We start from the raw sequence: 13,391 nt of genomic DNA, 5'->3' as shown, positions 1-13,391 counted from the left end.
CTGCAAACTGTAGTGGACCTCATTTACCCCCTTATATAAGGACATCTGGCAAAAATACACTTCTGTCAGGTAATTTGCAAATCTATGGAGACAGTTGACTATGTCTTACTGTAACCTCTGCTTTGATGATATTGTTGGCAGGTATGTACTTTATCCTTAGACTTTTGCTTTTGTGTAACTTTCATGAGGCACTGTAGTCACAGAATGTATGATTTTCAAGAGATGAAATGTGAAATAATGCCACATTAAGAACCCAGAGAGATATTTAGGAGTATGGCAACATTGCTTATCGCAAAACAGTCACATGTTCTTGTGTTTTTCTTTTCACCAAAGGAATTGCTGTTTAGATTTATCCACCATCAGGATGTGGTGAGGTATCAATCTCAGTCCATCCTACTCAGAAAGATAACATCTCCTGGGCCACATGACTGCTAAGTTCTGCAGGTCTTAGATGTACTTGTGAATTTAATTGCAAACCCAATGTGTCATTATGGCATGCCACTAGTTAGCTACCTCATCTCTGGTTTGATTTTTCAATACTAAATCAGACAAATTGAAATTAATACTACAAGTGGGTCTTGATCTCAAAGTTAGTCTTTGAATCAGAGTTTGCAAATGTAGAAACTCCATTTGAATATGGGGAAACATTGCTCATGACATGCACCATCATAATGCCTGCTGCATGTGGTCTTTTTTTTTCCCCAAAAAATTTTCCTTGCATAGTCTTTTTCCTAGTACAGTGCAGTCAGTTGTCATTGCAAATAGTCTTTGGAAAAATTGTCACTGAAAATACTGTAAAGACCAACATAAACCATGTATCATGCTTGACCTTATGCAGCTGCAATGATTCTGAAATATTTCAAATTTTATTGTATGTGAAAATAGCAGACAGGTTCAGTGATTTTAACATTTTATTATTTTTAGTTTCAGAAGACATTGAACTTAGAGAAGAAGCCATAACAGTTGCCGAGCAAGTCCACAGACAAGAAAAACGGTAATTTGTATAAACAGGCAAACTATGTCAGTTATGTTTCAAACCTGTTTTTAATACAGTAGCATTTAAAACTATTCCTAGTAAAATGACATGTCTTTGTTTCATTGGTTTGCTGTTGGAAAAAAGCCTTTTGTAATGGTGATGCTTAAATAATTTTTATACTACAAATTCCTTTGATGTGGTATCTAATCCCTGTGCATTTTCAGATGTGAGTAATATCAGCAAAGCATATTACAAGCACTTACAGCAATCTCTTTTTTGTTACCACTAATACTTATACATCTGTACCTCAACTTTTGCATCCTTTCTGGCACCTTCACTTCTTTTGCAAGGTTGAGAGCAACGAAAAGTGAGAAATAGCTATTTCTAATCTCTTAGTACTTTGTTAGTACTTTGATAGCTCTTCCATTGAGATATGGCATTTGTTAGAGTGTTAGCAGATTAAGTACATACCTCCATATAAATTCATTGAAGTTGATGACAGATTTACCAGTGTATCTGGCATCAGGATGGTGGCGCTTTTGCCCAACCAGAATGTGTAAAACTGTTTCTAATCCTTTCATTATGTCCTTGATTTGAAGACATATATGGCAGATATTCTCAGAATGACAGATTAGCAGGCTAGTATTGGTTTTGTAGAAATGATATTTACCAGTGACATCCTGTGAGTCACAGCTCAGCATAGTAATATGACTTTTGTAGAACTTATGCTTGCAAATGACCTCTGCCTCATTAGCGCCAATCTGTTTGACATAAAGAGAATGCTAGCCCTATATTATATATAGTCTTTCTGGAAAATATACAGCAATTTATAGGTGCAGATGTAGCGCTCACTGTTTTTATAATTTGTGCATCTTGGTATTCAGGTAAAAATCTATAGTGTCTCACTAATAGCACTATGTTGGTATATTAGTCTTCTTAGATTTTAGCCCAGAGATAGCAGATCTTCATTTTTAGGAAGAGTTTTACATCAGGAAACAGATCATGGGATTTTTTTTTGTTTGCTTACTGTTTTTCCCTTTATGGCTCTTTTAAGTAGCAGCAGTATTTAGTTGCAAGTGACAGTATTTTTTACCATCTATACAACCATTTTGTGTTTTTCATTTGTTAACCATGTAACAAATGGATTGCCTTGGACCTTTTTCAGCCTTAACTCAGGCTACATGGGGAATGGTAAGCACAATATTAAAATTCAAATGTGTGTGTGTGTGTTTCTATATAGACATTTTTATAGTAGCTAGTCAACTAGCATTATTTTGGGAGGAAACCAGAGTACCAACATAAAAACACACATATATGGAGAGAACATGCAAACTTGACACAAGCAGTAACTGGAAGCTAGGATTGAACCCAGACCCTGGAACTGTAATGTAGAGAGTTTACCTATTAAACTTTTGAGCTATCCATATTAACCTTACCATTTGCCGTCACACAGCATACCACCTCCAGCAAGATATTCACTGAGAAATGTTGAATTCTAATATAATGCTACATCTGGCATGACAGTCTTTCCCTGCTAGTTATCTAAAACATTGTCTTGTTTGTTTTCTGAAATCTTGAAATTCAGTATGAACTTTATGTATATACTGATAAATATTTCAAAAAACAAGCATATGACATTTGGGAAAAATAAATTGAAATGTGAATATTTAATACAGCACACAGTGATTGAAAATGTAGGTTTATTTAAGGATCTGGGTAGATTCAGTTTTGAGTTTTTTCTAATCATATCAACCAATTGGCTAATGATAGTTGTAGAACTATAGGCTGTATAAAAAGATTTATAAAGTCTAGGAAATCAGAAATGATGAAGCAATTGTTTGTTAGTTACATTAGACCCAAACCTGAGTATGGAATAACAACGTGGCAACCTTAAAAGAAAAAAAAAAACATTAGTAAACTGGAATGATTACAGTGGAAATATACCAAAGGCATTCATGGATGTGAAAATTGAAGTTGTTGTGAAAGATTAAAATATCTGAACTTATACAGTGTCTCGTATAGATATTTATGAGACCTGATTCAGGCATATAGAGTATCTGGAGAGAACTACCTCTGGGAATATTTGGGGTTATCAAAACTTGGAAGAGAGTCATCAGCCAGCCTAAGAAGAAGATTCTTTAGAAATGAGAAGTGTACTAACTGGTTCTCTGAAAGAGCAGCTGATGCATGAAATAGACTACCAAGTTATATTAAAGCAAGTACTAGTTTAGATATTTTTAAGAGCAGTCTGGACACTTATTAGGGTACAACTGTTTTACTATATCGGCAGGTTTGAAGGGCATTAATGCCTATGCTTGAAATATTTGTATGTATGTACTGTAAATATTGTAAATAGTTTTGGTTTTACTGTTAATGCTATGTCTGCAATGTTTCTCTGTACATAAGACTCTGTAACAAGCATAAAGATCTGCAAGAAGCATACAATTGCTTCAAGACTCTTTACAAATATTTGATTTTGCATTTGTTCTTGGGTATTATTTGATTCTTGAATATTTATTTTATTTGCTTTTATTTCTGTACTTTGGGTTGTGCCTGAATATACACAGTCACCAAGTAGTAAATAAATAAGAAAATAAAATATGCACCATGACATAAAATGGGATGTGCCTTTATCTCACATCTTCATTTTTTTTCTTGGCATTCATCCAGGTTTGTCATCATGACCAATGTTATATGAATAAAGGTATTCTTTTCAGCTTTTTGAGGGGTGGAGGTTATTCTACTAATGATGACAATAACTTTTCTTAATTTCCATTTTTTAAATATTTTATAGTTTATTGAACGGGAGATTTGTAGTATGAAATAATGTTTATTGATCAGAACAGATCACCGTTGGGGAAAACTGTTGATAGTTAGAAATGTTGTTCATGAACTCTAATGTAAGACCTCTGTTTGAAGTAACTTTTCTGTCTTGTAGCAGACCATATGACTGAGAAGTATGACATTTGCAGACTATTTTTAGAGAAAAGAAAACATCCAAATAAAACAGGATTTCAAAGAGAAAAGATGATCTTAAGATCTCTATAGAAGAAAAGCAAGAAGGAATCAGTGCAAATCTTAAATTAGTCTTCTCCGTCTCCCCCTTCATTTTCATTAGACTTATTGTACAGGCCAGCAAAGGCTTCCTCTTTTGAGAGGGAAAAAGTCCGTTGTAAGAACCACCAATAGCAGTAAATGTGCAGTATTCATGTTAGATATTTATAGTATCCTAAGGATCACATAAACAAACCTGTTCAGGTAGCAGACACGAATCTTTGGGTAGCCATTTGTTACCTTTGTGATGGCTTTAACTCATTATGATGGGTGTCATCAGTTACTCTCACTGTGATAGACAATATGCCAGTTCAAGAATCCTTCATGATCTTTCAGATGACCAAAAAAGGGGATGATCTAAATGTTTCTGCTGTCATTTCCACTGAATATATTGGCATCTCCACTTGCATTAGCACGTACTCAACAGCCACTGCCTGTGCCATCTTTAATTAATGGGCCACTTATGGAATAATAGTTAAAACTGACAATAGAGAAGTGTTATACAGTTTATTTTCCCATCAACAGCTGTTTATTTTCAGCTGTATGCCTTTTGCTGTCTGTCGTACATTAGCTTTGGAATGTGAGACATTCAGCATTCAGAGTTACTCATATGAAAGTCATGCCTTTGCATTATTTACACTGCAAAGTTTTTTGTTTTTGTAAAGGTCCAAAACATATAGATCTACATCTTCTTGCTGGTAACCATCTTCATCAAGAAGAAGATTTTCACCAAGAACAGAAAAAATTCTAGGTTATAGCACAGAATATGGTCAAATCCAGTCTTTTTTTTTTATTTCTATATCCACTTCATAATGTATGAGCCTTTGTCTCAGATTTTGAAATATCCTCTCCAAAGAATAGTTAAATTAGATTTCCCATTAAAAAACAATGAGAGCCCTGTACGGTTGTACCTTTAAGTAATACTGACCTTTCAGACAAACTTTATCTAGCAAGAGGTTCTAAAGCTGGCTCTGCAATACTGAACTTCAAGCAACATGATGGAAGATTGTTCTGACATTGGCAATGTGCCCTAAGTTGAAGACTTTAGATGGTGGGCACATTGAGGAAGACTTCCTGGCTGTAGTAAAGTTGGGTTGGCTGTTAGTTGTTATATGTTTCAGTGAGGAGGGGAACTCTTATAGAAGTCTGCTGAAACCTTGCAAGATTTGATGGAATAATCATCTGATAAGACAGAAAAGACAGAAAAGTTAATTGAGTCGTGCTTTCTTGATATGTGGCAGTGTATGGATCTTTTTGTAGGGAAGAAAATGCACTCTTGGGGAAAAAAGAAATGTGTTTAGGGCATAGTTCTTTAATTCAAATTCTGTCTTGAATGGTTTTGTTCAGTTTCCATTAGTTGTCTGCAACATAAAAATCAGACAGAGCATTAGCCCATTATATTAGGCATACATCTATTGAGATATTGTGTAGTCCATACTGGACCTCTCACAAAATGATCATCTGTTGTTTACATTCTTTGTGAGCCTTCCAGGTAAAAATGAACAAGATGTATAGTTTTTTGCTACAGGAAATATGGGAGACTACTAATAACGACGGTGATTAAAAATGTACTGCAGCAGTAGCATCCTTTGCTGCCTATTTTAAAAAAAAATTGCCTGCACAAGGAATCTACAAAACGGCAATATTGTCATTATCCATAATGCTACAAAAACATTACAAGCTAGATAATAAGTGATGGTCTTGAGCAGAAAATGCTACTCCACTGTCTGAAGTATTTTTTGTAAAGATATAGCTGTACTGCTTATCTTTCGGCTCATAATGTGTTACCTGCTGGTAAAGTTCTCATCAGAGTAAGACAGTAGTTTGAAATGCTAATCATAATAGCAGCTTTTTAAGACCAAAGCCTTTTTGTCTTTCTTGCACTCAGCATCACTGAACTGTGACTCTACTTGCTCCTCAGTTGACTGCTCATTTCTGTCTTTGAAGTACTTCTTCAAAATGCCCTAATGTATTCTTTCTTTCTTTTGATGGGGCCCTCTTTGTAAGGGGAAAAAACTCTTAGTGGCGATCAAGGAATTGGTTGCCTACACTGCACTTTATGTTAAGAGGAAGCAAAGTTATCACATTGCAGATGGTGATGTTAATGACAAAATGCTGGCATTGTGCTTGTCTGTGTACACTATCTGATATCTGTCTGCCCTCTAACTTCTTTGCAGGCCCAGCAAATGGTACCACACTCCGTCAGTCTCCATCAGTGAATAATCTCTGCTATAACTGGACCCACCTCCTCATCCTGAAATAAAAAACAAATTGGCCGTCAGCTACACAGCTCCCCCCTGACCAACCTTTTGATGTTTAGTTCCCTAGTCACCCTTAGTAATGGTGAATGCCTTATTACAGTAGATATAGACAAACTGTTGTAGAAAGTACATTAACTTATCTTTCTTTTTTAAAGTTGACAATTATAATTTTGTCTACTGTGTGACATTCTGCATTTCTTGTATATAGTGAGGATACTAATGCAAGCTAACTAAAATGATCTGAACTAGCATGGAGGCAAACTAGACCTCTACATAAACTGAGTCATATTTTGATACAAGACATGGTGTTGCACAGGGAGAACACTAGCTGCTAGGAAAAGGAGCCATATGGGAATATTACATGAGCGAGAAAGGCCAATAGGTGTTACTTACTGCAAGAGTATCTCTTCAAAATCTACTTCTATACTGATTCTTTCATGGAGAGAGAATATGAAGAACTATTTGAATGTGTTTTACTTGTAAATAATGTTTAAAGTATTGAGTCTTCAAAGTGTATAGGTATGAACATTTGTTTTTTATGTGATAATGAAGCTATTGTAATTAATACATTTTTAAGCTTTGACCATATTTTTGCTTATGTTTAAAAACTTTCTGTGTCGTTTGTTATTGAATTCTTTAGAAGTAATTATTAATTTGTGTTTTAGTGTTGATGTGGGGAGAGAGGAAATGGAAGTTGAAGTTAGACCACCAGTTGAGCCTGGAGAAGCTACTGCTCCTTTCTTCATCAGGAAGCTCACTCATCAAAAATTAATTGAAGGTGGAAGTGTTTCCTTTGAGTGTCAGATTGGTGGGTATCCTAAACCACACATATACTGGAAGAAGTCAGGAGTCCCTCTCACTACTGGCTACAGGTAGAGATTTTTTTCTGCAATGCATATACTTTTCTCTGCTCATTTTTTTGCATTCATAACCCAGTATCTTTATATAAGTTTTTAATGAGATTCTCATTACACTACAGATACCGAGTAATCTACAAGAAAGAGACTGGGGAGTGCAAGCTTGAGATCTCTATGACATTTGCTGATGATGCTGGTGAATATGCAATTGTTGTGCGCAATCAGCATGGTGAGATCTCTGCATCTGCCAAGCTAATGGAAGAAGGTAAGCTTTATATGGATAAAAAAATAAGAGAATAAGTGCGCTGTCCTGTATGCAGTACATTAGGAATGTATTCATCTGCAGTACATCTGAGATACTGCAACAGTGGAACTTGCTTGTGATTTTCCAAAACTGAAGCATATGTGCATCACATGGATGATACAGTTTTTATAAATGAAATTAACTTTATTCCTTACATATCAATACAATATGTTTTGCAGTTCTCATGTATGGGTCAGTTCTCTCCTGGTGGTAAACCTGAATTATATATTAGTTGACTCATTAAGGAATATTTTTCTTTCAACAAACGTGTTGCCAAAACATCATATTTTAATTTCTGCATTAAATTAATTTTGTCTTCTGACTAAACCTGATATTCCTACATTTCCCTTGTATTCTTCTTTATATTCCCTCTTTTACCCCCAAGTCCCATTCAAAACATTTCCCTCTTCTATTACCTTTCCTATTAACTTTCTTCTCCTTTTAACTGATGTATTCCATTCCTTGTCCTAATGCTTCCATTTTCTCTTGTGAAATTTGCTTAGTTTTTGCCATCTACTTCCCATTTCCAGTTTTTCTTAGGGCTGCTATTATAGCTATTACCTCTTGTAGTGATGGGGATTGTACTGATTTCCATCTCTTAATTATTCTCTTTTTAGCTGTTAGCAGTGTTAAGGTGATCACTGCCTTCACATGCTCTCCTAATCCCCAGTCTATCCAGACAGAATTCACTTTCAGTGAGTTGCCCCTCCTGTTGAGATGTTTTTTTTTAATTAATTCATTTAACTCCTCCCAGAAAAGGCCCCCAAACCTTGCATTTACAAAAAAATATGACTCTGATTCCCTTTAATGTTTTGCCTACACTGCCAACATATATCTTCCAGCGCCGGAAATATTCTGTACAGTCTTTCTGGGATATAAAAATACTTATGCAAACATTTCTATGCAAAGTTTCTAAAGCTACAGGATTTAGTTGCTACTCTTGAGGCTTTACATATCACTCCCCATGGCTCATCCTATTTCTTTTTGCCAAGTTTTCCTGTGGCTACATCTCTTGATCCATCTGTTTCTTATCAATGCCCTGTAACATTTTCCTATATGTCCTTTGGTTTCTCCTGCTGATTCTCTTGCTTCAGTTGACATTGTTACTTCTGGTCTCACTAGATCTTTCCTTTCCATTTCTCTTTAATGTTCTTAAATATCTGATATCTTTCACATAATGCTTGCCATTCTAAATGGTCACCACCTTCTCACAGTTGTTCCCAAAAATAAGACTCTCTGTCTCCTTTTCTCTTCCCACTTTGCAATCCTTGAAACATGTATTGTATATGGGTGTTTAACTTTGCAGGCCATACCTCAAATTTCCAGCCTTTGCATTCTTTAATTCTAAATATATTTTGTATTCTGGATCATTTCAGATCATTTTCTTCACCACTAATATTTTTGCCTTCACATACCTGTCCCCACCTCCCACTTCCCATTTGGTTTTTGGGCACCGTGATTCAATATCATTCTTTGCCACCTTGCTCCATCACTTGGGTTTTGCAGATTATGCATTAACCTCAGTTGAGCAGCCCTAAAATATTCGTATAGATTTGGCACTGCTAATCCAACTTCATCTTCCAGCAGTATTAGCTAATCCACCTTCATCTACCAGCAGTATTATTTTTTGGCCATTTCACCTTTGGTTTCTTTTCTTGCCATATACGTACATCCCATTATTGTCTTCCTAGTTTTTACCCACATTTTTTTCTTGTATCACAGAAATGCTTGCTCGACATATAATAGCTACAGGACAACAACATTTTTACTGCTTGAATTTTTGGTCTAAACACCTATTTTTGATGTCCCTTTCCTTATAAAAGCCCGTACTCTAGACCATATTGTATCCCAAACCCCTCATTCCAATGTTGTTTATTTTCATATGATTCAATATTTTATTTATCAGATCTGATTGAGTCAGACCTTGGCATCTTCCAGACCTTTGGATTCAAGGCTCTGACACTTCCCCTATATATAATTCCCTCTTCCTTCCTAATTTACCTCAGATCTCATATGCCACTTGATTCATCAAGATGTGTGTCCAAGAGCTCTCACTATAGTTCACGACAAGTGACAGATTTTCTATATTTTTTTCCTGCCTTTGACACCTCTCCTTAAGATTTGTAGTGTAGAGTTAGGTATTAGACATTTAGATTGTTAGAATGTGGTAGTTTTTATGTTTTTTATAGTTAGTCAATTAACTTTTTTGGTGTGTTTTTTCTAGATAGTCCTCTAAAAATGTTTAATAGGGGTTTAATGTAACATGTGTATCTGTTAAGTTTTGATTGTGTTGTTAATATTTTTTCTGATGTCAGACAAGCCATTAGGTTTTAAAAAGTGCTTGGCTTCTGGACACAAAATCTCTCCCCAAGACCTGCACTGTCTTTGAGTTTGCTGCTTAGGTGCTGTTCACTTACAGGCTAATTGTGATATTTGTGCTACCTTTGGGTCTAGGGCTATTATTTGTGCTACCTTAGGGTCTAGGGCTATTCAAGGCAGGAGAGATAACTTCATTTTGAAAGGCTTACTTCCTCCACAGACAGGGTCTTTTTCTGTAGTCGTGTCTTCTGAATCCAGACCAGCTTCAGCTTCCCCCAGAAGTTGGACAGAAAAGAGGAAAAAGAAAAGAATAAGTCCAAAAAAAAAAGCACAGGGAAAAGGAAACATCTTCTGAGAATAGGTCGGAGGAAAAGAAGTAGGAAGAAAAGAGACTTGAAAAAATCAAGGAAAAGATTTGCAGATTCAGCTGGTCCCTCGCATCTGGTACCTAAAACATCGAGGTAGTTGAGTCCACCTGCTAGTCTGGTCTGAACTCCCTCTCCTAGTGGTACATTTTCTCCAGAGCCAATGAGCCCTCCACTCCATTCATCCATATTACAGGACAAATGCCTTTCCAGCAATTCTTCAATAGCTTCATCATCAAGGTCGGTCTGATCCACAAGAAGTCTCATGGAAATGGATGTTGACCACATGATGAGAAAATTCTTGAAGACAAAGATTCAAGTGGAGTCCGCCTAGTGCTGTCCCCAAAGGGAGTTCTGGGTACAAGCCTATCAACCCTGTCACCTTTTCCTCTACTACTGGTTCAGTTTTTGGAACCCCCCTTCCGTGGGTTCAAACCCTTCCAGCACACTTCAGTCTGATCTGAAATTTCAAGCAACACATTCCAACTCACTAATTATACCATCTTCCTTCATTCATGCAGTTTTACCTTATTATTTGCTGTATGTTCTAGTCTCCTGCTTTACTTGTAGTAGTTGTTTTGTAGCTCCTTCACTACCATTCTGCATCTTTTGCCAGCACTTTATTATTGTATTCATAGACTTATGACTTACTTAACTGAGTTCAAAGGATACTGATGGACTTATTTCTATTCTTTATGATCCCTTAGATCCAGAGGCCTTCTTGTTCCCCTCTCTGTCAGTTTTCATTTTCTTAATCTTTCCCTCCATTTTTGCCAATCTAGTGTGCTGCTGTCTTCATTTTGCTATCATTGTACTGCTGTTTGTTGCTGTGCTTTTTTATTCTAGCTGCCCAGTTAGCACAATCGTTCCCAATCTAGTGTTAGTTATTACTGCACTTTTCTCCTATTGCAGCTAGTACCCTTCTATTTTGAGCTCCTCAATCACCTGCCTGTAGTTTCTTGCTGTAGTGTTCCTCTTGTATTTTTCCATTTCTTCGGGCTGAGAATTGCCATAAGTCCCCTCTGTCACAGGAGACCATTTTGTACACAGTACCTTTAACAGAGAGACTGCCAAGTAAAATGTGCTGGAAATGAGGACATAGAACACTTAGTATACACCTTCCAGGAAGTTAGAAACAACCACAAATTAATAGTTTAATACACACTATTTATTAAAAATGTTTTTCAGGTTTTTGAAGTGAGGGCAGACCCTCATAGATGGAAACTAGATCAGGGAGAGTCTTCCAAGATTTGATCCATCTGTGGGGAGTTCCTCAAGCAGACTCCTTTGCTTCCTCTCTGAAATGGCCAGGGGCAATTACCACATGCTTCCTCACAGACTGGATTTACTCACATAACAATAGTGCTGTTTGACAAATCCCATCATCAGTCAACTTGACTGCCTGGATGTCACAGTCTTAATTCCTTTTAGGCACCTGTTTACTGAGGGTGTGTGGTTAATACTAATGGAGGCAGGAAAGCCTGCTACTAGCAAATGGAAGAGGTTTTCAAGTTGATGCCAAAAACATAACCAGTTCCCATTCAGGGCTAGTTGTTCTCTGATTTTACAATATTTGTTTGTATTACTATCCTCTGTCAAGGTTCATTTATCTGCCATTTCAGCGTATCTGCCCATGGATCAATGCAGTCTGATGTCAAAATGCTTTTGAAAGGGGTTTTGCATAAGAAGCCTTCAAAAAACCAGTGGCCCCTCCTTGAGATCTTAATTTTGTGTTAGAAAAGCTAACGCTTCATTTGAACCAGCTAACCTGGCTTACTTGAAGTTCTTAATAAGAAAAACAGTTTTACTGATTGCTTTGATCTCTGCAAGAGGGGCATCTGAACTGCAAGCTTTTATGGTGAGTCAGCCCTATTTAATATTTTCATATGGACAGGGTTTATTTGAGAAGTAATCCTTCTTTTATGCCTAATGTATCCAAATTTACTTTAACCCAAAGTATCCGTCTCCCCGTTTTCTTTCCTGAACCTAAGAATGAGGGAAAGGATATTTTGTACCTTGGATGTCCACAGAGAACTCAGGGACTGCCTTTACATAATTAAACCTTTCAGATCTTCAGATTGATTGTTAATTTCCTTTGAAAGTAAGAAGAAGGGACAACCTGTGTCAAAACAGACTTTTTCCAAATGGTTGTCTAAGGCTATTACCCTTTGCCATACTCAACAGGCAAGGCCAAGGCACATTCTACCAGGGTCTTTGCTTTATCTATGGCTTTTTGGAAAGGTCTGGATTCTACAAGTAATCCTCTGTACATACTTGTACAAAGCACAATAAGCTTGATTCCTTCTCTAAGTCCAGATCAAGCTTTGCTAGGACCATTCTCTAGGAGATCCTGGACTCTTATCCTTCCACCTTCCAAATATAGTTGGCCAGGGTGATCTATTCATATAGCTAAGGCTACTGCAGCAGTGATCAATATGATGAACATATTACAGTTGCTTAAGTAACCATAACAGTAGATATTCAAATGATCAATGCTGCAGTAGCTGTTACCTCCCTCCACCCCCTCTTTTTTTGTGTGCTTTTTATGCCTGAGTGTGGTCATTTATTTTTAGTGCTCCTAGCTTTGTCCTTTCAGAACTTAGCCTCCCTCTGTCTTTTGCAACAAAAGATCCAAAGGGTTAAGGGTTTTGCACCTAAATTTGTTTTTTAGTCAGCTTAGCTCGAGCTGCCTGACAATTTGAGTGGGTGAAAGATGCTCTGAAGCTTTGGAAGCTAGCTGGCTGGTGTATCCTTGCAGGATGTAATGCATATAGCCAGGGCTACTTATTCCAGCATCTACTTTTATGGTACGTTTACTTACACAACTGTACTTTATGGCTGCAGAAAAGATATTACTGTACATCAAGCATCTAGTGTGTTCCATATTGCCTGTAAACTACATGTTATAAAATGCAGGGCTAATGGAATTCAGAGCCATTTAAATTATGCAGCTAAGCTATTTACTGAAGCTTTGATAGTAGAGACACCACTGTGCCTTTCTGTTTTCCTGGGAAAGCACAACTTTTACTATCACAATGGACATATGGCATGGCTTTCCTACTCTTGCTCAAATTAATTGGATGAGGTTTCAACTCATTGAGTACAACCCCCCTCCCACACACACACACACACACACACACACACACACACACACACACACACATACTCACTCTACAACTTGTCCACTAAAGCTTTCAATGGGGAATCACTGCTAGCATAGTTTTATTTGTGCGGCAGCACTGATTCAAATTTTTG

At 36.8% G+C, this 13,391-nt stretch overlaps 1 protein-coding gene across 20 annotated transcripts in view; it reads left to right on the top strand.

The window, feature by feature from the left end:
* Nucleotides 1-13,391, top strand: part of LOC122805019 (titin-like) — a 759,244-nt gene that overhangs the window by 77,376 nt on the left and 668,477 nt on the right. For all 20 annotated transcript variants that reach the window (XM_044075290.1, XM_044075281.1, XM_044075295.1 and 17 more), the window contains 3 exons: nucleotides 925-994; nucleotides 6,957-7,163; nucleotides 7,271-7,413. In XM_044075290.1, coding sequence (XP_043931225.1) covers nucleotides 925-994; nucleotides 6,957-7,163; nucleotides 7,271-7,413 — 420 coding nt within the window. The remainder of the gene's footprint in view (nucleotides 1-924; nucleotides 995-6,956; nucleotides 7,164-7,270; nucleotides 7,414-13,391) is intronic.

Source organism: Protopterus annectens, chromosome 6.part0, assembly GCF_019279795.1.
Source record: "Protopterus annectens isolate FY-2018-M chromosome 6.part0, PAN1.0, whole genome shotgun sequence".
Lineage (NCBI taxonomy): Eukaryota > Metazoa > Chordata > Ceratodontiformes > Protopteridae > Protopterus > Protopterus annectens.
The sequence above is the reverse complement of the archived record's forward strand: the minus strand, read 5'-3'. Positions and strand labels throughout refer to the sequence as shown.